The sequence below is a fragment of the Oncorhynchus nerka genome, linkage group LG9a, assembly GCF_034236695.1.
Source record: "Oncorhynchus nerka isolate Pitt River linkage group LG9a, Oner_Uvic_2.0, whole genome shotgun sequence".
NCBI classification, from domain to species: Eukaryota; Metazoa; Chordata; class Actinopteri; order Salmoniformes; family Salmonidae; genus Oncorhynchus; species Oncorhynchus nerka.
The window spans coordinates 52089455-52116897 of NC_088404.1; the positions used below are offsets into that span (position 1 = coordinate 52089455).

General features: G+C 43.1%; 1 protein-coding gene across 1 annotated transcript in view; it reads right to left on the bottom strand.

The window, feature by feature from the left end:
- LOC115134487 (ATP-binding cassette, sub-family C (CFTR/MRP), member 8) overlaps positions 1–27443 on the bottom strand; it is a 136563-nt gene that overhangs the window by 39745 nt on the left and 69375 nt on the right. Inside the window, 9 exon segments of the mRNA XM_065022678.1 lie at positions 2165–2263; positions 2575–2616; positions 7274–7306; positions 20022–20127; positions 20305–20377; positions 20535–20648; positions 20997–21108; positions 26451–26596; positions 27050–27090. Coding sequence (XP_064878750.1) covers positions 2165–2263; positions 2575–2616; positions 7274–7306; positions 20022–20127; positions 20305–20377; positions 20535–20648; positions 20997–21108; positions 26451–26596; positions 27050–27090 — 766 coding nt within the window.

Below are 27443 nucleotides of genomic sequence, written 5' to 3' on the forward strand. Positions count from 1 at the left end.
GACATCAAACGTTTGAATAATTAAACAATATTTATATTTTTGAGAAGGTGGGAGTGGTCCGTGGACACTTAAGGGACAGTCATGACGAGTGTGTTTCATTTGGTGATCTCATGAAGGACAGGAAACACACATAACTGTGTCTCTTAAAGTGTACATTTCTCAGCTGTCAGGTTTACATCTAAATATTGTGAAACGTATGTGATTAAACATGAAACTATTCGTGAAAAGATGTAATGTGATGTTAATCTTCTAAATGAGAAAATATGGGTTTTCATATAAAGGTAACCAAATCAGTGGCCACGCCCACGTGAGCATAGATATTACAGTCGGCGTCATGGACCGCCCCTTTTCTCAGAAGTGTATAAAACCCACTCCTGATGAAATTTACAGTAGACCAGAAAACACGGAGCTGACGCTACATGTTGAAATTGTTAAGAACTACAATTCTCTAAGTCACGGAGACAGACCATACAGCTGGAAATGACGTAAGTCTAGTACGTGTATACCGACAACTGCGGAAGCATCTATTCTATGCAACAAACATGTGTACGCCTGACTTATCCATTACAACAGACACTATCCGGGAACCGCAGAGAAAGCGACAACTACGAAAGACATTGTTGCTTCTAGGGATGTTAACCAGAGACTCTCTGATGAACTGACTCTCCAGCAGACGGACTGGCGATTCCAACAGAGAAGACAACGACATACGGGCGTAAATATATACATTGCAATTATTCTCGAATGAGCGGCTGTTCATGTGCAAAAGATTAGCATTTCAACTAATATAATTATCAACTGTGTGTAGTGAATCCATTTTGTCTCTCCTGCTCTTCTCCTGTCCCCACCCCTTTCCATTGTCTACCAAGCCGTCATACCGGTTTAGCCCACTAGGGACTTATCAATGCATTGTGTTAGTAACCAATATCTACTGTTTGTTCGTTATGTATTTCTGTGATTATTTAGTTAGTTAGTAAATAAATAATTAAGACAATTTGTATATAGCTGATTCATCATTTAGGCTAGGGTTCATGCAGATATCCAATGTTCAGTAATGAGAACTGACGAGGTAATAATGATACATTAATAGAAGAAGAATCGATAAGATATGAAAATATCTGAAGAGTCGATTCGGGAAGTAGAGATTATAAACATTTTCCGTGGTGCCCCGACTTCCTAGTTAATTAAAGTTGATATGATTAGTTTAATCATGTAATAATACTTACACAGAGAATTGATTTGATAAAATAAGTCTTCACATTTAATGATAGTCAGAGACACGAAAATTATATCGAGGTAGAGATCTGGGAAACGGTACCGAAACATTTCTGCAGCATTGAAGGTCTCCAAGAACACAGTGGCCTCCATCATTTTTAAATGGAAGAAGTTTGGAACCACTAAGACTCTTCCTAGAGTTGGCCAATGGTCACTCTGATCGAGCATCACATCTGGAGGAAACCAGGCACAATCCCTACGGTGAAGCATGGTGGTGTCAGTTTCATGCTGTGGGGATGTTTTTCAGCAGGAGGGACTGGGAGACTAGTCAGGATCGAAGGAAAGATGAAGTACAGAGAGATCCTTGATGAAAACCTGCTCCAGAGTGCTCAGGACCTCAGACTGGGGAGAAGGTTCACCTTCCAACAGGACAATGACCCTATGCACACAGCCAAGACCACACAGGAGAGGCTTCGGGACAAGTCTCTGAAGGTCCTTGAGTGGCCCAGCCAGAGCCTGGACTTGAACCCAATCAAACATCTCTGGAGAGACCTGAAAATAGTTGTGCAGCGACACTCCCCATCCAACCTGACAGAGCTTGAGAGGATCTGCAGAGAAGAATTGTAGAAACTCCCCAAATACAGGTGTGCCAAGCTTGTAGCTTCATACCCAAGAAGACTAGAGTCTGCAATTGCTGCCAAAGGTGCTTCAACAAACTACTGAGTAAAGGGTCTGAAAACTTATGTAAATGTAATATTTCTGTTTTTTTAATAAATTAGCAAACATTTCTAAAAAACTGTTTTTGCTTTGTTATTATGGGTTATTGTGTATAGATTGATGAGGGGGAAACAATTTAATCAATTTTTTAATAAGGCTGTAACGTAAAAAAATGTGGAAAAGGTAAAGGGGTCTGAATACTTTCCAAATGCACTGTATAATCAAGTCTCACCTGGGCTTGATCATGGGCATCTCAAAGGTGATGTTCTCCACCAGTGTCGCGTTGAGCAGCCAGGGCTTCTGGGAAGCATAAGCCACAGAGCCTCTCTTCCTGCCAAGATAAACACAGTGTCAAGATCATCCAACATCTCACAACTTCCTGTCTTTCACAATGACGCACAAAGATAAACACACTTCATGGCAGACTAGGTTCAAATGTAAAATGGTTTTGGATTGCTTTCTGTGTTGTTCAATTACAATGGAAACCAGGGTATTATCTTGTTTTTTTGTTGTAATACAGGCAGTTACTTTACTGTATTGACTAGATACTGTGTGTATTTTTCTATTGTGGATAACAGTGTATAAGAGTAAATACAGCATCTCCATAGCGACCATCTGGTGCGAGGCGTCATGTGTGCTTACTGGATATCCCCATCACCAGCTGCATCCTTGTCTGATGTGGGGCTGCAATGGCACACACATAGGCACACCATTAGCACCAGTAATGTATACAGTCGGCAACACAAACCAAAACAAGGCCATCGTTGCCCTATATGTGCATGTCTATCATTAGATCTTAGTGTGTCTATAAACAAAACAAACTATTACTTCCTGTAATTTGAAGATTCTGACTCACTCTGAATATAGAAGACAAGAGTTTTTGCAAAAAGCTGCATACGTCATGGCTGGATTTAGTGCGGTTGTATTTAGTCTGTTATTGCGTGTCTTTTCTTGGTGTAGTTATAATTGGTGTGACATATTAGCGAGATAAATACAAGATAGAGGAAAGGGATGGACACACACACACACTCTCTGAGTTCCCCTGTGGCCTGCCAGGGGTGACAGGAGCTCAGCTGCCTGTCCTTGGCTGCTACTTGAGGGAGAAGGGGAGCGGGAAGAGTGAAAGGGATGATGAGAGGGAGGACTAGAATATTTTTGAAAGGAAAGGAGAGAGTTGGTTGATAAGCGTCCCAGGGTCTATCTAATGGTCCTGATCACCACAGACAGACAGGGCCAGTTGAGAGGCATGTCCCAGACAGGATGTCACAAGGCTGTGCTCCAGTGATTAAACAGCGGATTAGATGAAGTGGAAACCAAGGGGGGAATTCTAACATCCACTTAAAGGTCCCAAACAGTAAATCTTGATTCCCATGTAAAATAGCCTTTTGAGTGACCAAAACATCACCAATATCATTTTTTTCCAGATACAAATGCTTAGAATTGAAGAAAATGGTCCTTTTTCTTTCATGTCTAACTATCAGCAAGGCTTAAAAGAGGCGGAGAGCTAATAGACTGAGTGGGCGGGGAGTTCACCTTGACTGACAGTTCATTGACACAACTAAGTCAAGAAACTCGGATGCAGCGCTGCATTGAAATAACCTCAAGCACATTTGCAGATACATAAAGAAACGAACAGCAAACAAACATTTAAATTGCATGCAACATCCATCCCCGTCATACACTACCGGTCAAAAGTTTTAGAACACCTACTCATTCAAGTGTTTTTCTTTCTTTTATTAAACTATTTTCTACATTGCAGAATAATAGTGAAGACATCAAAACTATGGAATCATGTAGTAACCAAAAAAGTGTTAAACAAATCAATATATATTTTATATTTGAGATTCTTCACTTGATGACTAGAAAACTAGCCAGTAACTAGCAAACACCAGACATAGAAGAAAGGGGAAACCTATACGTATCTTTGCCATAGATTAATAGGAAAAACCTGTAATTATATTTGTGGACACCCTGCAGTAGAATGTTGGCACCAGTAAACTGGCCAGCTAGCTATGTAAACCACACCCCTCTGCAAACACAATTCATGCGATGACGGTTACTAGTCTTTCTATGGACATTGAACTAAATGGGCAGCTATAATGTAAATACTAGCTACAGTGGTTAGCTATCTTGAAGGAAGTATTTAATGTTTTGTACATTGCATCTGTGCACTTAGCTAGCTGCCATCCCATAGCCTACATTGCATATGAAATGTGACTGGCTCATGATATTTAACCGTGGATGTACGGACAAAATGCCCTCTTAGCTCCTTTTTGTTGTCATGTTGGTGGTTCGTGCTCTCCGATTGGCTCAAAGTCAAGTTGTTGGCCACTGACGAGCTTCACAATTCTACAAGTAGAAACAGCAGGATCGTCGCTACCGGGTCGACACGCAGTAGGTACAGCTTTTGTTCTAGCAAGAGAAGGAACGGCCTCCCACTGTGATAAGTACCTATCGGCAGTCTATCGGCAGTAAGATTATCGGTGCGTTTCACGTTGAAGGTGTAGCAGTGAGGGACCTTGTGTCTAATAACACTAAGTGAAGCAGACTGCTGAGGACTTAGGTGGGACACTCAGCTCAGATGGTGTAGTCTACAGTCAACAGTGTTGACCAGGGGTCGGCAACAGCCGTTTCATTAAGGAAATCTGTTCCTAAGTATTCCCACAAATAAAAAAAGAGAAATGATGTGATCATTTCTCAACATAATCAAGGTATGAAATGATTGTTCTCTATTTTGGGGCTCAGTTGTGGTCAATTAGCGGTGTACAAATTATTATAATTATGTCGCGGCCCCCAGTCCCGTAAAAAATCAGCCCGCTGCTGAATCTAGTTGCCTTCCCATGGTGTAGACTGAATCATTATTCAACATTATGAAAATATATATGAATGATGCATGAGCTGTAAAATGACTATGGCCAAAAACATGTCATTCAAACACACAATGATAATAAATGACACAACTTCACTTATTGATTAAGTCTCCCAGTCACTGCACAACAAAGTGAATACAAGAAGTCACAGAAATGGTGTTAGCGTATGGCTGTATACTGTAGAGCAGTATGCTTCAAAATGAAGAAGTATAAGAAACAGTATCCCCTGGGATACGCACTGATTTGTGTCTTGAACTACTATTCGCTACTGTCCTCACAGCCTCAGGTGGACACCAATTCTATTTATATGGCACTACCTCATACACGTCCCCCTCAAATATCCTCTCTCTCACTTTCTTACAGGGCACTAACAGTACTCTGGGATGCTAAAGCTAACTCTCTCTCCTCTGCTCTCATCCTTCTAGACCTATCGGCTGCCTTCGATACTGTGAACCATCAGATCCTCCTCTCCACCCTCTCCGAGTTGGGCATCTCCGGCGCGGCACACGCTTGGATTGCGTCCTATCTGACAGGTCGCTCCTACCAGGTGGCATGGCGAGAATCTGTCTCCTCACCACGTGCTCTCACCACTGGTGTCCCCCAGGGCTCTGTTCTAGGCCCTCTCCTATTCTCGCTATACACCAAGTCACTTGGCTCTGTCATAACCTCACATGGTCTCTCCTATCATTGCTATGCAGACGACACACAATTAATCTTCTCCTTTCCCCCTTCTGATGACCAGGTGGCGAATCGCATCTCTGCATGTCTGGCAGACATATCAGTGTGGATGACGGATCACCACCTCAAGCTGAACCTCGGCAAGACGGAGCTGCTCTTCCTCCCGGGGAAGGACTGCCCGTTCCATGATCTCGCCATCACGGTTGACAACTCCATTGTGTCCTCCTCCCAGAGCGCTAAGAACCATGCGTGATCCTGGACAACACCCTGTCGTTCTCAACTAACATCAAGGCGGTGGCCCGTTCCTGTAGGTTCATGCTCTACAACATCCGCAGAGTACGACCCTGCCTCACACAGGAAGCGGCGCAGGTCCTAATCCAGGCACTTGTCATCTCCCGTCTGGATTACTGCAACTCGCTGTTGGCTGGGCTCCCTGCCTGTGCCATTAAACCCCTACAACTCATCCAGAACGCCGCAGCCCGTCTGGTGTTCAACCTTCCCAAGTTCTCTCACGTCACCCCGCTCCTCCGCTCTCTCCACTGGCTTCCAGTTGAAGCTCGCATCCGCTACAAGACCATGGTGCTTGCCTACGGAGCTGTGAGGGGAACGGCACCTCAGTACCTCCAGGCTCTGATCAGGCCCTACACCCAAACAAGGGCACTGCGTTCATCCACCTCTGGCCTGCTCGCCTCCCTACCACTGAGGAAGTACAGTTCCCGCTCAGCCCAGTCAAAACTGTTCGCTGCTCTGGCCCCCAATGGTGGAACAAACTCCCTCACGACGCCAGGACAGCCGAGTCAATCACCACCTTCCGGAGACACCTGAAACCCCACCTCTTTAAGGAATACCTAGGATAGGATAAAGTAATCCTTCTCACCCCCCTTAAAAGATTTAGATGCACTATTGTAAAGTGGCTGTTCCACTGGATGTCATAAGGTGAATGCACCAATTTGTAAGTCGCTCTGGATAAGAGCGTCTGCTAAATGACTTAAATGTAAATGTAAATGTAGAAGCCACAGGTCAGCAGCTATAACCTTGGCGGTCTGTCTGGGAGAAAAACATGTCTTTATCCCTCTATTCCATTACTCTGATAGCCCTGGCCTGCTGAGGGATTACTACTGTTTCCAGGATTCTGTTAGCAGGTACACACACACCTGTGGTATTCCTCGTATTTTTTGCATTGTCTGGAAGGGCCTGTATCTACGCAGTTCAGTGTCAGTTTACACCTGTTTTTTACGATGCATGTGACCAATGCAATTCGATTTGATTTGACACACAGACAAACAGGCTTGCATGCACATAAGTACCACAAAAGCCACACACACAAACACACACCGTAGCATAGTACAAAGCTTCATGTGTTATTACGGAAAGTAGCGGAGCAGGACAGAGAAAGGGATTACCCAAAGACAACAGCCGTGTGTGTCTCTTTTGTTTGTGTGTGTGTGTGTGTGTGTGTGTGTGTGTGTGTGTGTGTGTGTGTGTGTATTGCTCCCTGTTTGGATCATGCTGTGAGTGACATCATTGACAGATGGAACGTTGAGCTGTGTTGACAGTGATGTAGAGCATATTAAATTGTGCCCTGCTATGTGTGTGAGAAAGATTATTGCCGGAGACAAACACACAGATCCGTGTATGTCCTACCAAGACGTCCTCTGTATCTCTACTGTCGATGTGCCTCTTACATCAGTGACCCCTGTTCATATTGTGTTGACCTGGAGTATCCTAGAGCTATAGAAATGTTCTTACAAGCCAATACATGTACATACCTCTCGTCTCCTTCAGACACATACCTCTCATCGCCTTCAGAGTCCAGGTTGGGCAAACTGCAGAGAAAAGAAAGAGTTGAGAAAACAGAGGTCACGTCAATGTAAAAAGGTAGAATATTATTTAGGGCAATATGTCTTAAACTATGAAACACTCATGTAGTTACAGTAGTACTAAACGCCCTTTAAAAAAATGTATCATCTTAATATTTGACCCAACCTCTGTTGCCACTAGTACTCCCTTTCACTGTGGCAGCTGTTTGGGTACTCATGGCTCAGATTGAACTTCCCCAGGCCAGTAGGCACTGCTGTTGTATTTTTAGCCTTGACTAGTTGACATATTTCCCAGAGTTCCTGGGTCAGTGTTTCTGATGGAGTGAGTTTACAGACAGAAAGGTGAGAGCTGCAGATGTAGGATCAGATTACCCACCCTCAATTCCTAACCTTAACCATTAGGAGGATAGGAAAACATCTGACTCTAGGCCAGTTTCTTGGGGCATATTTTACATACACTGTGTTTTCACACTACCAAGCATTTAAAATGGCCACGGCTCGAGGAGACATGACCTGGGAACACAGCTGTCAACAAACATTCCGGAAGACTGATATTTAAGAATTTGACGATGTGCCACACACACTCACTCACAGTCTAATAAAGTAAAAAAAGAAAAAAGAAGTGAGTTTGTGTGTTGAGAAGGTGTTAGGCCTGTGGAGGAAAAAGGTCTTTGTGACTGCAGGACAAATAACACACGGCAGAACAACTTTCACGTTAGGCCAACTAATACTGTACTGAAAGTAACTCCAGCTGTAGCATTCACACACTACTGTATGTCAGTCAATGTTAAAAACTTGCTTAGACTAAAGAAAACTGTAGAAGAAAGGGTTAGATTTTTTTTTAAAGTCTCAAAATCCACAGAGTTTTCAACAGTTTGACAGAAAATAGACCCAGTCACTGGAGAGGCTAACGATGTCCCAGCTATCAGAGTGAGAGCTAATGTGCCATGTAAGAGGCTCTACTTATCCTGTCCTATTGTGCTTTCCTCACAAACCGGGATCACCAAACTCTTAGAGCTGATGACAACCAGCTTTCATCTCTTACGGAGACTCCTTCATCGTTAAGGATAATTATACTCTTCATGTCAAGACCTGCAGATAAGAGATTTTTAAAACCACAATCCTGAGGCCAAACGTATTTAAGTGACCATTGAACAGCAGGCGATATTCCAGATGGATTGTGATGTCATTCTGCAAGCGTATCAGTACGTATAGAGAACATTGATACTAATGGGAAATATTATTATCACCCAGCCAGGGCGTACAGCACTAATCACAACTAAAAGATCAAAGGAACAGATACTTAGCTAGGAAGAACCTAATGTCTTTCCTGGTGGCCACTCCTGATAATAGTGAAAACGAGACAATGATAATGAATCTTGGCGCGAGGAGACGCCACTTTCTCAGCCCAAATGAAAGTCTCTTTTGACCGGCTCTTTAACTCACACAAACACCCAGAAACCCGGGAGGAAAACAAACCTCTACCCATTTCGCCAATGCCGCAGGCTTGACAACTAATCCAAGATTAGACATATCTGATGAAAAACTGGACATGCACTGAACAACAGTCAATATCAGCCGGTTTACACCATTTTAGTCAACTTTTCTATTCTATTCTGGGAACCCAGAACTCATCTTGCGAACTGTTACGAGAGATTACTAGAAGTCATCATCCCAACCTCTCGGAGTATGTGCGGTGTCCTAGTTGGAACACGAGGGGACCCCTCTACGGGGGTTCACAGGGATTACTACACAGGGGTGAGGGTAAGGTCGGTGGGGAGGGGATGTGGCATGGCGTAAAGTCAGTGATGACAGTAGGGAGAAGTGCTGCCAGGTCAAACCAAACAAACACACTACTGACAGAGTCCTTGTTGGAGACTAATCAAGGCATTATCATAAACACCCCTTTGTTGGTGCCAGTTAAAGGAAACAACTGTCAAAACAATTAATTGGAGATAACATAGGAGGTGTCGTTAGATCACAACGACAGAGTCTTAGCTACTGTTTTGATTTAAATGGGTGTAATGGATGGGACCATACTCGCAAACTTTTGCTTACACAGAGGATTAGATTTGTGGTCTAAAAAGGCTAGCTGCTAGCTTTTCTCATAGGCCAACCTGGCACAATTAGCCACTATGCTGAGTACAACTAGCTGAGCACATAATTATATCTGATTAAAAAAAATACGAATCAACCTATCGGAGACATGACACTGTAGAGCCACCATCCAATCGCATTTGTTAAACAGATCAACTTGGTTACCAGTTGGAGTTTCTAAAACCTCAAGGTTTAATTTGTTACCCTTGACTTGGTCTAAAAAGTGGTGTGCCAATATATTGGCACCGTTTCACGTACAACCATGTGATTTTACGAATAAATATTTATATTCGTAACTAAAGCGTAAAAAAGTTGATAGTGGTCTTGTCAAATAGCTGTATTGTATAACAGTTACTATCACTGACTGGTGGGGCAGTCCACTAAGGCATTTAGGCCGAAGTTTGAGGGCTATGACGGCAGTGAGTTTGAAGCCTTCTTGCCTCAAGGTTTTTTTTTAAAGAAGAAAAAAAAGAAGGAAATAAAACTTTACTGCTGGGCCTAGGCACCTTGTCCTTAAGTTTTTAATTCAATTACATTACATTTTAAACACCTGAAACAGCGTTTTCCTGCAATCTAGAGCCATAATCATAATGCTTAATTCTATGACAAAAATCTGTATATCTTTCTGCATGTCTAAGCATATCTTTTGAGCTGTCTGTATCATCCTGACTGGTGGTTCTTTGTTTGTTATATAATAATGTGCAAAAATAATTTACTCTCACGGGTGGCCAAAATATCTATCTGAAGAGGCCTCCTGAAAATGTGTTTAACAAAAGGTTATGCTGTGCTATCGCAAATTACGGTGACTTTGATGATGACAACAATGATGCTGCTGATTAAAAACATTACACATGATGATAATGATGACGACGACGACGACGACAAGGATGATGATGATGACTATGCTGGAAAACAACATCCCACAAAAAAGATCTGACCCAACAGTTCAAAGTCAAACTGTCCACAGGAAGCTCAGGACATTAGCCAACCCCTGATCCCCACCACAGTAACGTCCCACTCTAAACATCACATTAAATCCTTCATGAGGGCTCAGCCTAAATAGCCTTTGTCTAACTCTGTTTATATGATAAGTGTGTGGGATGGCGCCAGCCGCCAGGGTGTAGGATGGGCTCCAGTATCTGAGGACGTGCCAGCTTGTCCCTGGCATGAGGACCAGAGAGGGTGTGTTTGGCTGGCAGGGGGACAATCTAACAAGGTATCTGACCTTTATGAAGAGACAGAGAGTAGTCTGACCATGGACAGGTGGCCAGTCACAAAGCCAAAGCCTGAGTACAAACTCAATGTAGATACTTACACATTAACACCAAGGCTCAAGACCTTATCTATCCTTTCATTCAATTTCTCCCCTGTGCCATCTCTCTCTGGCCCACTTGGAACTCTATGTCATCCCCTTAATTCTCCCCCTTAGTCTCCCTCCCCCCCTGCCTACAGTGTGGCCTTTTTGATCCTTAGATGGGAGGATCTGAGCAGAGATGGGCAATATTTTGGTTAAATGTATTTTAAATTTCGTACTTCAATTACTTTTGAGTATTTGACATTTGCATTTCACCAGCCTGAACTACAATCCAATGCATTTTGGAACAAGATACATTCGAGACCTCTAATTTGGATTTTCATTCTTTATAGCGGTTCATTTTGTGGCCCCCTTTCATCCTGCATTGGTATCAGAAGTCTGATGGCACTATGGTGTGATAAGAGTGTCTGCTAAAGGACCAAAATGTACAGTTGAGGTACATGTTTTTCAACCACTCCACAAATGTCTTGTTAACAAACTATAGTTTTGGCAAATCGGTTAGGACATCTACTTTGTGCATGACACAAGTCATTTTTCCAACAATTGTTCACAGACAGATTATTTCACTGTATCACAATTCCAGTGGGTCAGATGTTTACATACACTAAGTTGGCTGTGCCTTTAAACAAGCTTGGAAAAATTCCAGAAAATTATGCCATGGCTTTAGAAGCTTCTGATAGGCTAATTGACATCATTTGAGTCAATTGGAGGTGTTCCTGTGGATGTATTTCAAGGCCTACCTTCAAACTCAGTGCCTCTTTGCTTGACATCATGGGAAAATCTAAACAAATCAGCCAAGACCTCAGAAAACAAATTGTAGACATCCACAAGTCTGGTTCATCCTTGGGACAAATTTCTGAAGGTACCACGTTCAACTGTACAAACAATAGTACGCAGGTATAAACACCATGGGACCACGCAGCCGTCATACCGCTCAGGAAGGAGACGCGTTCTGTCTCTTAGAGATGAACATACTTTGGTGCGAAAAGTGCAAATCAATCCCAGAACAACAGCAAAGGACCTTGTGAAGATGCTGGAGGAAACAGGTACAAAAGTATCTATATCAGTACAATAAAACGAGTCCTATATCGACATAACCTGAAAGACCGCTCAGCAAGGAAGAAGCCACTGCTCCAAAACCACCATAAAAAAGCCAGACTACGGTTTTCAAATGCACATGGGGACAAAGATCATACTTTTTGGAGAAATGTCATCTGGTCTGATGAAACAAAAATTGAACTGTTTGGCCATAATGACCATTGTTATGTTTAGAGGTAAAAGGGGGAGGCTTGCAAGCCAAAGAACACCATCCCAACCGTGAAGCACGGGGGTGGCAGCATCATGTTGTGGGAGTGCATTGCTGCAGGAGGGACTGGTGCACTTCACAAAAAAGATGGCATCATGAGCCAGGGAAATTAGGTGGATATATTGAAGCAACATCTCAAGACATCAGTCAGGAAGTTAAAGCTGGGTTGCAAATGGGTCTACCAAATGGAAAATTACCACAAGAATACTCCCAAAGTTGTGGCAAAATGGCTTACGGTCACAAAGCCCTGACCTCAATCCCATAGAACATTTCTGGGCAGAACTGAAAAAGAATGTGTGAGCAAGGAGGCCTACAAACCTGACTCAGTTACACCAGTTCTGTCAGGAGGAATGGGTCAAAATTCACCCAACTTATTGTGGGAAGCTTGTGGAAGGCTACCCGATATGTTTGACCCAAGTTAAACAATTTAAAGGCAATGCTACCAAATACTAATTGAGTGTATGTAAACTTCTGACCCACTGGGAATGTGATGAAATAAATAAAAGCTGAAATAAATCATTGCCTCTACTATTATTCTGACATTTCATATTCTTAAAATAAAGTGGTGATCCTAACTGACCTAAAACAGGGAATTTTTACTTGGATTAAGTGTCAGGAATTGTGAAGAACTGAGTTTAAATGTATTTGGCTGTGTACATAAACCTCCGACTTCAAATGTAAATGTAAAAATTAACACTTGCAAAGCACGCTGGGTATTTTTCCTAATGAGCTCCGCCCCTGAAACAAGGCCAATAATAATATCCAGTGTGAGTGGCAGACATTTTTATCTAGAGCAACTAAAAGTCACACAATATAACAGGATAGATTAACCGGAATTACATTTACTCTCACGGTGGCCAAAAATAACTATCTGAAAGCCTCGCCCCTACTAGGCCACACCTACAGTCTTCTGATCTGACCCGGTGGATTATCGCTCCATAACCAAGAATCAACAACCCAACTTAAAACAGCAATGGGCTGTTTGTGACCCAACTGGCTGGATCAAATACCCAACGTGTGTTCTGTCCAATAATTGGGTTGTTTTTAACCCAGCTTTTTTTTGAGTGCAGTGCATTCAACTAAGGTAGATAAACAACCACATATTACAGTCATAGCAAGTCAAAAAAATGTGTTACCGTTACTGAAGATGGCGCTGACAGATAGGGCAGCTCTGCTTCTAGGTCCTAAGCGACTGTCGTGACGTGACTCATTAACGTGATGACTGTTATTTATTGAATAATTACTTACTATGTTTAATTGTTACTGTATTCCATTAATCATGTAACAATTAACTCATTAGTGATTTGGGGCACCACGGGATAAGTTGTTTACCGAGTTACCGTCGTCTCCTGAATTAACTCAAGAATATATATAGATAAGTCACTAATTCCTCATTTCCTCATATCAGTCTCATTCTGAACGTCGCAGACTTCGTGAATCTGCACAAACACAAGTCTTTCTAATCATTCTGTACCACACAAATTGATTTACTAACAAACCAAACCAAATGATAACACAGGATACACACACACGGTATAGATTATTTATTATTAACTTAATAACGAACAATGCATTTTTTGTAAATACCTAAAGAAATATTTGAAATAAAAGCAACAAATAAAGACTCTCCTGTGAGGATCCAAAGACCAGGACAGTGGATCAGTGTCTACAGACCCCTCTCTGATTACTTTAAAAATTGTATAAAGATGTTATAACGAAAACATTGTCACTTGAGGAGCTTTTACACTTGAGGAGCTTTTGTGTGTTTCAGGTTTACATCCTTTACGTGGTGTAGAAAATATCAAGGATGAAGAGAATGTTTTTTGTGATGATAGCATTGTGATTTTAGTTCTCTAATGCGATCATAATAATAGGATACTTTACCTCGTAACTAGCCTCAGGGAACCCAGAGAGCATGTCAGCATGGCAAAAACGCCCCCTTTCTACCCAAGGGTATAAAATATTGAGTTAAGAATTAACATACCAGACTAAAAGGTGACACAAGCTGCAGCTAGGTCTACATTAGTAACGACCCTGAAACGCAATACGAGGTTGAAGAAGATAAAGGAGCGGAGCCTCTACCAATCAATGCTACGGTTGAGTAGCTGCTCTAAGTACTGTATTTAATTAAGTGAATTTACATAGGACCATCTGGTTATTCTCTTCAAATCATCGTCACCTACAATGCTCTCATCACCACTCTGGGGTTCATCGACAAGGCTGATTAGCCGCCCTCAGAAGACCACTCTTCCAGAACGAGTGCAAGTAAACAGACAACTAAGAAGGACATTGTGACCTCTTGTGGACAATCAGAGACTTACACCTGAGAACGAAGGAGAACGAAGGAGAAGGCCATCTGAAGAAGAAGGCCCAATCAAACCCTTATCACAAAGTGGAGCCCTTTCCACAGAGCGGCAGTTCGGGGCAAGGTATTAGCTACTGTGAGCGTAGTTCCCAAATGTATCCATGTGTTGCTTCTCTTTCTCTCTCTCGCTAACTCTCCATCTTGTGTAACAAGTGTCATATTGTGTTAGTACGCTAGAGATCTGTTGTCCCCGTATTAACTTCTTTTGCGACTCTCAAACCCGGATCCGGGAGCGTAATCATCGCCTCAAACTAATTAGCATAACGCAGCGGACATAAATCTTCCTAGAAAATCTTCCTATTCATGAAAATCCCAAATGAAATATATTGAGACACAGCTTAGCCTTTTGTTAATCACACTGTCATCTCAGATTTTCAAAATATGCTTTACAGCCAACGCTAGACAAGCATTTGTGTAAGTTTATCATGGCATAATGCTATGCTAGGCTCTGCTAGCGGCAGGCAACATTTTCACGAAAATAAGAAAAGCAATCAAATTAAATAATTTACCTTTGAAGAACTTGGAATGTTTTCACTCAGGAGACTCCCAGTTAGATAGCAAATGTTCCTTTTTTCCAAAAATATTATTTTTGTAGGCGAAATAGCTCCCATTTGTTCTTCACGTTTGGCTGAGAAATCGACCGGAAAATGCGGTCACTGCAACGCCAAACTTTTTTCCAAATTAGCTCCATAATATCGACAGAAACATGGCAAACGTTGTTTAGAATCAATCCTCAAGGTGTTTTTCACATATCTATTCGATATCCGTCGGGACAATTGGTTTCTCATTAGAAGCGATTGGAATAATGGCTACCTCAGTACTTTACGCAAGATTTTCTGCGGGAGCCATCATGTGACCACTTGCTCAATGTGGTCCCTTACGGCTAGTCCACCTGGCCGTGCTGCTGCTCCAGTTTCAACTGTTCTGCCTTATTATTATTCAACCATGCTGGTCATTTATGAACATTTGAACATCTTGGCCATGTTCTGTTATAATCTCCACCCGGCACAGCCAGAAGAGGACTGGCCACCCCACATAGCCTGGTTCCTCTCTAGGTTTCTTCCTAGGTTTTGGCCTTTCTAGGGAGTTTTCCCTAGCCACCGTGCTTCTACACCTGCATTGCTTGCTGTTTGGGGTTTTAGGCTGGGTTTCTGTACAGGACTTTGAGATATCAGCTGATGTACGAAGGGCTATATAAATACATTTGATTTGATTTGATTTGATATTCTTCAACATAAATGCGTAAAAAGACGTCACAATGCTGTAGACACCTTGGGGAATACGTAGAAAGCATAAGCTCATTCGTAGCCCATTGCGGCACTTCCTGATTGGATTTTTATCTTTGTTTCGCCTGTAACATCAGTTCTGTTGCACTCACAGACAATATCTTTGCAGTTTTGGAAACGTCAGAGTGTTTTCTATCCAAAGCTGTCAATTATATGCATAGTCGAGCATCTTGTTGTGACAAAATATCTTGTTTAATAGGGGAACGTTTTTTATCCAAAAATGAAAATACTGCCCCTAGAGTCGCAACATGTTATAACCTCTTGATTACTACCCATCCCGGATCCGGGAGCGTAATTATCGACTGACAGTAATTAGCATAACGCAACGGACATAAGTATTACTAGAAAATATTCCTATTCATGAAAATCACAAGTGAAATATATTGAAACAGCTTAGCCTTTTGTTAATCACCCTGTCATCTCAGATTTTCAAAATATGCTTTACAGCCAAAGCAAGACAAGCATTTGTGTAAGTTTATCGATAGCCTAGCATAGCATTATGTCCAGCTAGCAGCAGGTAACTTGGTCACGAAAATCAGAAAAGCAATCAAATTAAATTGTTTACCTTTGATGAGCTTCGGATGTTTTCACTCACGAGACTCCCAGTTAAAAGATAGCAAATGTTCCTTTTTTCCCAAAATATTATTTTTGTAGGCGAAATAGCTCTGTTTGTTCTTCACGTTTGGCTGACAAATCGACGGGAAATTGCGAAAACGCCGAAAAATATTCCAAATTAGCTCCATAATATCGACAGAAACATGGCAAACGTTGTTTATAATCAATCCTCAAGGTGTTTTTCAAATATCTATTCGATAATATATACACCGGGACAATTTTAAGCGAGAATCACTCTGAGAGCCATCAGGTGACCACTTACACAATGTAGCCGCTTACGGGTATTCTTCAACATAAATGCGTAAAACTAGGTCACAATGCTGTAGACACCTTGGGGGAATACGTAGAAAAAGTAATCTGGTTGATAGCCCATTCACTGCTCAATAGGGAAGCATCGGAACGCAGAGCTTTCAAAACACGAGTCACTTCCGGATTGGATTTTTCTCAGGCTTTCGCCTGCAATATCAGTTCTGTTATACTCACAGACAATATTTTTACAGTTTTGGAAACTTTAGAGTGTTTTCTATCCTAAGCTGTCAATTATATGCATATTCTAGCATCTTGTCCTGACAAAATATCCCGTTTACTTTGGGAACGTTATTTTTCCAAAAATGAAAATACTGCCACCTAGTCACAACAGGTTTTAAGGGATTGTATGTAAGCACCTGTTGTCTTCGGCGCATGTCACAAATAAATTTGATGACACATCTTTGCAGTATTTCGTTTTTTTATGTCTAACATTATTATCCCAGGACATTTTTTTGTGTCATTACATACAGACGGAAATAACTTTTGGATATCAGAGCGGCAGTAACTCACCAGCCTTACGACTGGGAATGTGACATTCCCACATTGGATCCTTTGTACCCCCCAGGGCAATTGAACTGATTCCAGAGGCTGATCCAAAACACCACAGGAGAGGTATTCGGAGTGGACTTCTAATCCAACTCAGGAGACGCGCACACCATCCAACGCTTCTGAGTACATTACTCCCTAATGTTCAGTCTCTGGATAATAACGTAGACGAGCTCAGGGCGAGAATCTCCTTCCAGAGAGACATCAGGGATTGTAACATACTCTGTTTCACAGAAACATGGCTCTCTCGGGATATACTGTCTTTGTCCATTCAGCCAGCTGGGTTCTCAGTATATCGCGCAGACAGGAATAAAGAACTCTCTGGGAAGAAGAAAGGTGAGGATGTATGTTTCATGACTAACCACTCATGGTGTGATTGTGATAACATACAAACTCAAGTTCTTTTCTTCACCCAGGCAGAGTTCGTGAAAAACTGAAAGCAGAAACCACCGCATTTAACCATGGCAAGGTGACTGGGAATATAGCCGAATACAAACAGTGTAGGTATTCCCTCCATAAGGCAATCAAACTGGCAAAACGTCAGTATAGAGACAAAGTGGAGTCACAATTCAACGGCTCAGACACAAGAGGTATGTGGCATGGTCTACAGACAATCACAAACAACAAAGGGGAAACCATTCACGTCGCGGACACAGACGTCTTGCTTCCGGACAAGCTAAAAACTTTCTTTGCCCACTTTGAGGATAACAGTGCCACCGACGCGGCCCGCTACCAAGGACTGTGGGCTCTCCTTCTCTGTGGCCAACGTGAGTAAGACATTAAAATGTGTTAATCCTCGCAAGGCTGCCGACCCAGACGGCATCCCTAGCTGCATCCTCAGAGACAGCGCAGACCAGCTGGCTGGATTGTTTACGGGCATATTTAATCTCTTCCTATCCCAGTCTGCTGTCCCAACATGCTTCAAGATATCCACCATTGTTCCTGTACCCAAGAAAGCAAAGGTAACTGAACTAAATGACTACTTCTGTCATCATGGAGTGCTTTGAGAGGCTAGATATGGATCATATCACCTCTACCTTACGTGACACCCTAGACCCACTTCTATTTGCTTACCGCCCCAATAGATCCACAGACGATGCAATAGACAATGCAGTCGCCATCGCACTGCCTTATCCCATCTGGACAAGAGGAATACCTATGTAAGAATGCTATTCATTGACTATAGCTCAGCAATCAACATCATAGTACCCTCCAAGCTCCTCATTAAGCTCGGGGCCCTGGGGCTGAACCCAACCCTGTGCAACTGGGTCCTGGACCTCCTGACGGGTCGCCCCCAGGTAGGTGAAGGTAGGAAACAACACCTCCACTTCGCTGATCCTCAACACAGGGGCCCCACAAGGGTGCGTGCTCAGCCCCCTCCTGTACTCCCTGTTCACCCATGAATGCGTGACCATGCACGCCTCCAACTCAATCATCAAGTTTGTAGATGACACAACAGTAGTAGGCGCCCTGGGAGTGTGGTGCCAGGAAAACAACCTCTCACTCAATGTCGACAAAACAAAGGAGCTGATCGTGAACTTCTCGAAACAGCAGAGGGAGCATGCCCATATCCATATCGACTGGACCGCTATAGCACACCTATAGCACCCAATGTCACAGGACAACAATCACCGGAGCCACTGGCTGTTCACCCCGCTATCATCCAGAGGGCGAGGTCAGTACAGGTGCATCAGGTGAATGGGACCGAGAGACTGAAAAACAGCTTCTTTCTCAAGGCCATCAGACTGTAAATAGCCATCACTAGGTGGCTTCCACCCAGTTACCTGCACCTTATAGGCTGCTGCCCTATATACATAGCCTTGAAATCACTGCCCACTTTAATAATGGAACAATAGTCACTTTAATAATGTTTACATATTTTTGCTTTACTCATCTCATATGTATATACTGTATTCTATTCTACTGTATTTTAGTCTATGCCACTCCAACATTGCTCATCCTAATATTGATATATTCCTTAATTCCATTCTGCTACTTTTAGGTTGTGTATATTGTTGTGAATTGTTAGTCATTACTGCACTGTTGAAGCTAGAAACACAAGTATTTAACTACACCCGCAATAACATCTGCTAAACGTGTATTTGATTTGAACATGAAAATGTGTTTTTTTATTTCGAAACGACAAAATACCTCAATATACCTGTATCTTATGTAAATACAATATTTAGCTAAATTATTTTGTATTTTAGTTTGATATGTTGGTCTTCAGAGTATCTCAGTGAGGCTTGTGGGACCACATACAAATGACTGAGCAAGCATCACTCCATAAACTCCTGACTCACACATATCCCTACACCTTGGGTGAGCAACACAGATCGAGAGAGAGTGTAGTTTCCATGACTTACTTCAGTTTCTCTTAAAGCTACACCGCATGTGCCAAAAGCTCTTTAAGCGGCCAGTAAATCAGCGAAATCCTATTAGTTGGATGACTTGGAGGAGGGAGAAGTAGCAGAGTCAGGCAGTGGTATATTGATGTTAATTAAATGGCCCTGAGAGCTGCAGTATTTATCTCCCCATCCCAAACACATAAAACAAACACATTCTCTTCCCCAGACAGACTCATTACAAGAGAATCGGTGCTGTAGAGCATTTTATATAGCTGAGAGAGGTAAACAGCCAGTCTTCTGTTGACTGCAACTATCTGGCTCTCTGTGGAGTCAACACACCTTTCACCTCTAATCTTTGACCTTTAGAATGTACATCATCCAAGCTCAGGTCACACAAACCTATACTGTAGTTCAATAGTCCTTTTCTTTGATTTGGATGAGAAAGATGCTTGAGAAACGGTTTAGTATGTCCATCCTACTAGTACATAGTTGTCTGTCTGTCAGTCCGTCCATCGGAATTTCATTCAGCCTTACCTGTTCCAGGTGACAGTCCCAGAGACTTTCTGCATCTCTCCCAGAGCTGCAAGCAGCAGGGACGACTTCCCACAACCCACCTGGCCCACGATCATAGTCAGCTGACCTGAGAGAGACACACACACAGAGAAGACATGAGTGGAAAATAGAGTGATTAGAGAGAAAGATAGATAGAGAGAGATGGAGGGACAGGAGGAGGGAGTAGTAGTGGTTCCTCGAGTGGTTCCTCTGATAGCGTATGAATACCATGGTATTTAACCTTCCTCCAGGATCAGAGCCTTACCGAAGGGAACCTTGATGTCTACGTTAGACAGGGTGGGAGGTCCGTCTGTCCAGGTGAAATATCCGCTGGTTATCTGGAGATAGAAAAAATGAGAAAAAAAACATTACACTCCGATCAAATCAAATATCAAACACTGAATGTCAAGCAGTCAGACCAGGAGAGGCTCCCTGGCAGCACACCGATGAGACGACAGATTGAACGTCTATCGAGTCCTGCTACCTCCCACTCACCCTGAAGCAGAGGTCTTGGTCCCTCTCCTGGGGGGGCGGGTCGCCTCCCTTCTGGCTGTAGTTGTTCCAGCAGTCTTCCCTGGGGGGCCTTTTCCTGTTCACCACCTTCAGGGGCTGGGAGGGGCGCAGGGAGGGAACAGGCCATGGCTTAGGCTTTTTAAAGGACAACTATGGACACCACAGAGAGTAGTGGTGGAGGTGGTGGGTGGTGAGTGTAAGTGAGGTGGAGGAAGGAGGATAGAATATACAGAGTGAAGAGAAACAGTTAATAATTAATTGAAGTGCACTCTGCCTGTGAGTGAGTGGTTGAGTGTGTAAGAATTGCCAGGGGCAGGAAAGTCTCTTTGTGGGAGCGCTGTGTACTTGCGCGTGTGTGTGTGTGTGTGTGTGTTTGTGTATGCAAGTGTGTGTGTGTGTGGATACGTTCGAATGTGTTCATGTGTGTGTGTGGTCCCTACTCACCACAGCCTGGTACTTGCTGTTGTGGTTGCTGGGGCCAGCGGGCATGGTAGCGTTGGGCTCCTGCTCGTCTCCAATCTCATCACTACTGAAGAACTCACTCAGCTTCTGGGCACTGAAGGGAGGACAGGGGACGCCACAGATCCATTTCACATTTTCACATTCCAGAGTGGCTTACATTGAAGATGGGATAGGGAACAACACATTTAAAATGCACAGGTAACTCTCCTAGTAGAATCACCTGATCAAAGAATGTTAAAAATGGAGAAGTGAAAAGGTTTCATTCAAGTCTCCAGACTATCTGAAATGAATCAAGTAAAGAGCTTTTCCATTTTTTTATGTTCCTTCAGCTACCCGCTTCAGTACATCTGGAATAAACTAAGCCATAATGATTAGTATAAGCTTGGAATACAATACAGGCCTTGCTGTACATCTACCAGTAAATTAGGTTCAGTCAGCTGTGACATACTCCTACACTCCAGGCTATTCAATGAGCCACACACCACATCATTCATTTGGAGAGTTCTTATTGGACCATACATTTTGTGGAATATGACTCAGTAAGCTGAAGCCGAGGCTTGGGGTCTTTGCCAATTTTCCGGGCCTTCTTTTCACACCGCTGATATACAGGTCCTGGATGGCAGTGAGCTCGGCCCCAGCGATGTACTGGGTTGTCTGCACAACACTCTGTAGCACCATGTGATCGAGGGCGGTGCTATTGCCATACCAAGCAGTGATGCAGCCAGTCGATATGCTCTCAGTAGTACAGCTGTAGAACCTTTCCAGGATTTGAGGGCCCCTGCCAAACTTTTTCAACCTCCTGAGGGGGAAGAGATACTGTCGCGCCTTCAACATGACCGTGCGTGTGTGTTTGGCCCACAAAGTCTTTCGTGATTTGGACACTGAGCAACATGAAACGGTTTACCAGCTCCACTGCCGCCCCATCGATGTGGATGGAGGCGTGCTCGACCCCCGTTTCTTGTACTCCACGATCAGCTCCTTGCTCTTACTGACGTTGAGGGAGAGGTTGTTGTTCGGGCACCACACTGCCAGGTCACTGACCTCCTCCCAATACGCTGACACATCTTCGCCGGTGATCAGGCCTGCCACTGTCGTGTCGTCAGCGAACTTGATAATAGTGTTGGAGTCGTGCGTGGCCACACAGTCGTGGGTGAACATGGAGTACAATGGGGGACTAAGCACACACCCCTATGGGGCCCCCGTGTTAAGGGTCAGAGCGGTGGAGGTAATGTTGCCTACCATCACCACCTCGGGGCGGCCCATCAGGAAATCCAGGATCCAGTTCCAGAGGGAGGGGTTTAGACCCAGAGTCCTAAGCTTGGTGATGAGGGGATAATTGACTACGCTGAGCTGTAGTCAATGAACAGCATTCTCACATAGGTATTCCTCTCATCTAGGCCGGTGAGGGCAGTGTGGAGGGCAATTGAGATTGCGTAATCTATGGATCTGTTGGGGCGGCATGCAAATTGGAGTGGGTCAAGGGTGGCTGGGATGGTAGAGTTAATGTGTGCCATAACCAGCCTCTCAAAGCACTTCATGATTACAGAAGTGAGTGCTACAGGTCGGTAATCATTGTGGGATGAAGCCTTAGAGGTCGTAGGAACAGGGATGATGGTGGTCATTTTAAAACACGTGGGGATTACAGACTGGGACAAGGAGAGGTTGTTGAAAATTACAGTAAATACACTTAGCAGCTGCTGGGGCCGTCGGGGCCTGCGGCCTTGCAGGTGTTGACCTGATTTTCACCTCGGCCTCAGAGAGTGAGATCACCCAGTCCTCTGGGTCGGTGACGGCCCTCACACCCGGCTCGATGTTGTTGTTGTCAAAGGATGCCTGCATTCATCTGGTAGTGAGGCACCGTTGGGCAGATCACGTTTTGGTCTTCCTTTGTAATCCATAATAGACTGTATTGTGTGCGAGGATCTCTCTTGAACCAAACCCAGTGCAGTAGAGTAGAGGAGGCAGCATATGCTCTAGCTCCATTGCAGAATGGCAGCAAGCAGATGGTACTATCGACGGCTAGGTCAATACCAGGCTGTTACAGGGATCATAAGGTCATCTTGACCATAAACGGAACACACTTAGGTTACCCCTGAGATACAGCATCACATCCAACCTGTTGTCACCATAGAGATGGATAACGATAGGATCTCTATGGCTGTGACTCAGTGCAAGTCATTGCGTGTCATTGAGTAAGGAACTAGCGGTTCCTTACTAGCGGTTAGCAATTTCTCCGTCACTGGTTCGACAGCATTAGGATACACATACTGCCTCCATTTACCAGAGATCAGCTCGACCCCATTGATTTTCTCGAGACTTCCATTCATCCTCTCAGGATGCAAAGCAAACCCCCGACTCAATCCCCCCACTCTGTATGGTGCCTCTCCTTGACAAGACAACACTATACATGATGTAGAGCCCTACTACTTCAACTAGGCCAAGATACCATATCTAAAACACTTACATGGAGATGAGGGTAAACACATGTGAAAGCAGTGGCTAGAATGACAAGATGGGTGATTGCTTCCCGGTGAACACAAGACGTTGAAAGAAAACTATATTTCCAACCAGAAATACGCATTTCCAACCAGAAATACGCATTTCCAACCAGAAATACGCATTTTCAATGTCTTTTTGCTCATTGGGTTGTGTGAATGACAGTACAGCACTCTGCATCGTTCATATTGTAAATAGGAATTTGTTGTTAACTGACTTAGTTAAAGGTTCAAATAAAAAAATGAAACATGCCTACTCTCGGTACAGAGCGGAATACAGCATGTACTGTATACATTCAGAAAGTATTCAGACCCCCCACATTTTGTTACGTTATAGCCTTATTCTAAAATTGATTCAATAAAAAAAATCCTCAATCTACCCACAAAATCCCGAAATGACAAAGCGAAAACTGTTTTTTAGAAATTAATGCAAATTTTGAAAAAATACAAAACAGAAATAACATATTTACATAAGTATTCAGACCCTTTGCTATGAGACTCGAAATTGAGCTCAGGTGCATCCTGTTTCCATTGATCATCCTTGAGATGTTTCTACAATGTGATTGGAGTCCACCTGTGGTACATTCAATTGATTGGACATGACTCGGAAAGGGACACACCTGTCTATATAAGGTCCCACAGTTGACAGTGCATGTCAGAGCAAAAATCAAACCATGAGGTCGAAGGAATTGCCCATAGAGCTCTGAGACAGGATTGTGTCGAGGCACAGATCTGGGGAAGGGTACCAAAACATTTCTGCAGCATTGAAGGTCCCCAGGAACACTGTGGTCTCCATCATTCTTAAATGGAATAAGTTTGGAACCACCAAGGCCAAACTGAGAAATCGGGGGAGAAGGGCCTTGGTCACGGAGGTGACCAAGAACCCGATGGTCACTCTGACAGAGCTCCAGAGTTCCTCTGTGGAGATGGGAGAACCTTCCAGACGGACAACCATCTCTGCAGCACTCCACCAACCAGGCCTTTATGGTAGAGTGGTCAGATGGAAGCCACTCCCCAGTAAAAGGCACATGACAGCCCACTTGGAGTTTACCAAAAGGTACCTAAAGGACTCTCAGACCATGAGAAACAAGATTCTCTGGTCTGATGAAACCAAGATTGAACTCTTTGGCCTGGATGTACAGAGATCCTTGATGAAAACCTGCTCCAGAGCACTCAGGACCTCAGACTGGGGCAAAGGTTCACCTTCCAACAGGACAACGACCCTAAGCACACAGCCAAGACCACGCAGGAGTGTCTTCGAAACAAGTCTCCAAATGTCCTGGAGTGGCCAAGCCAGAGCCTAGACTTGACCCGATTGAACATCCCTGGAGTGCTCCCCATCCAACCTGACAGAGCTTGAGAGGATCTGCATAGAAGAATGGGAGAACATCCCCAAATACAGGTGTGCCAAGCTTGTAGCGTCATACCAAAGAACACTTGAGGCTGTAATTGCTGCCAAAGGTGATTCAACAAAGTACTGAGTAAAGGGCCCAAATACTTATGTAAATGTGATATTTCATTTTTTTTTAATATATATACTGTATATACACACACACATACATACATACATACATACATACATACATACATACATAATGCACCATTTTCAAAAAATTATTCTTGCTTTGACAAAAAAAAACTATTTTTGCTTTGTCATTATGGGGTGGTGTGTAGATTGATGGGGGGGGGGGGGGGGGCAGACGACTATTTAATCAATTTTAGAAGAAGGTGGTAACGTAACATTCCGAATGCACTATATATGTTTATGATGTACGAAGCAGTCGTTATGCTGTTATGTATGATAGGATGGGTAATGGTAGCTTTATGACAACACGATTACAGCAGTTAATCAAATTGTCAATTTAGAAGAAGTCAATGTTACTGACAGGAACGGACAGGTGATTGGCTTCAATTTAGCTTCACCTCAATTACACTTTATTTTGGTAAATTTGGTAAATCTGACATGAATTCAGCTTAACTCAACATTAACGTAAAACTGTAATTTATACAATCATTTTTGGTATTCTCAACAGTAAAATACTGTGAAATGTTTTATTGCAGAATACTGTAAATGATGGTGCATTGTGGGAAAATTGTGTGGGCATGGATATAATTGCTGTATTTCGAATGGTACACTGTAAATACTTTCCTTTAACAGTACATTACTGTAAAGAAAGCACTTTATTTTGAATGTATGGTAACATTCTGTACTTTGTTTTTTTATAGTAACTTACAGGTAACTAGCTGCCAGTAAGTTACCGTAAAAACAAGTTACATTTCTTACAGTGTATTGTAATTCCATCCCACAGAATACAGTACCCTACTGTATTTTTGAAGCACCTAAAACCTTTTGACCACTAGTGGGTGCATGGCATTGTTGTTTCTGTCTCATTAACATATTTTGAGGCATGCCTTGTAAGAGGCTATATTTGTTGCATCTGTTAGTGAGAGTGCTGTACCAATTTAGTAGTGCCCAATCAATTCAAAATGTATAGGGGACAAATTGGAGAAACAGCAAGTCTTCAACTTTCAATGGTTGAACATTTTGCCATGTTCTTTTGGTCTGTTTTGCCATGTAGTCACTGCCAGTTTGGAAACATTTGTTAAGGCTTCTAGAAGTGCAAAGTGATATAAAACACCAAATATTCATTGATATGCTGTAATGTGTAAACACATTACCTAGTAAGCATCCTGCTTGCACCTGTAATTACAGTAAAATACAAACCCCTCCCCTCAATGAATGTCATTCATTATGTTTACAGTAGCATTACATTTTTTACAGTATAATACAGTCAATTCTATGGTATTGTACTGTGTGTCATTACACAGTTCTTGCTTTGAGACTGTACTTAAAATTACAGTAGGTGTACTGCAATGTGAAACACAGTAACTTACCTACCACTAGCTGCCTGTAAGTGTGTGTCCATGATACACAGCTCACCTGACCAGGGCCTTGACTGTGGATCGCACCACGCTGGAGAGCAGGAAGAGAGGAGTGACCAGGATGTGAAACAGGGATAAGGACGCGAAGGCCACAGCAGGTGACAGGTCAGCCTCCTCAGAGATGTGCACATGGACCACAAACGTCTACAGGAAGATGGCGGGAGGATAGAAAAATATTAATATCACTCCAGTAACCAGCAAAGATACTGTGAGTGAGGTCTGAATCCTGACTCAAGATGCAAGTTGAGCAACTCTCATAAATATAACTGGGATTTACAGTGGCTATGTAAAAAAACGTGAAATGTCACTGGTCATCCTTTAGAAAGCGATAACATGTGTTCTGAGTGATACCACTCTAGTCTGGACTGGTCTGGCCTGTGCCCTTCACCCCGGAAAATGAATTCTGTTCTCTGTAAAAGCCCATCCACTGAAAACAATACCCAGACCAGTGTACAGTATGCAGCTAATTTTTAAAGGTGAAATGGTGGTTAGAACATGCTGTTCTATGGTGAACAATGTTGGGGTAGTCTGTAGACAGTATTATGCATGCCACCTATCAGATATGAATAGACATTTATGAGTGGAATTAATACTCACAGTCAGGACAGCAGCGATAGGGATGGCTGCATTCATGAATACTGAGAAAGATGAGACACAGACAACATTAGATACATGACAATGTGGTTCAGATACTGTACAGACAAGTTTGTTCCAGAGAGTGAGAATACTTAACACGCAGTGTCTCTCCGGGAACTCAGCTTAACTGAATGGCTTGAAGCGATTGTTTTCTAGGAATGAGCTAGATCATCAGCACCGAGGAAGGCAACATTTTTATAGTTCTGTGTTTTTTGATTCATGCAGCGCAACACATCTCCTTCGCATAGAGTTGATCAGGCTGTTGATTGTGGCCTGTGGAATGTTGTCCCACTCCTCTTCAATGGCTGTGGGAAGTTGGTGGATATTGGCGGGAACTGGAACACGCTGTCGTACA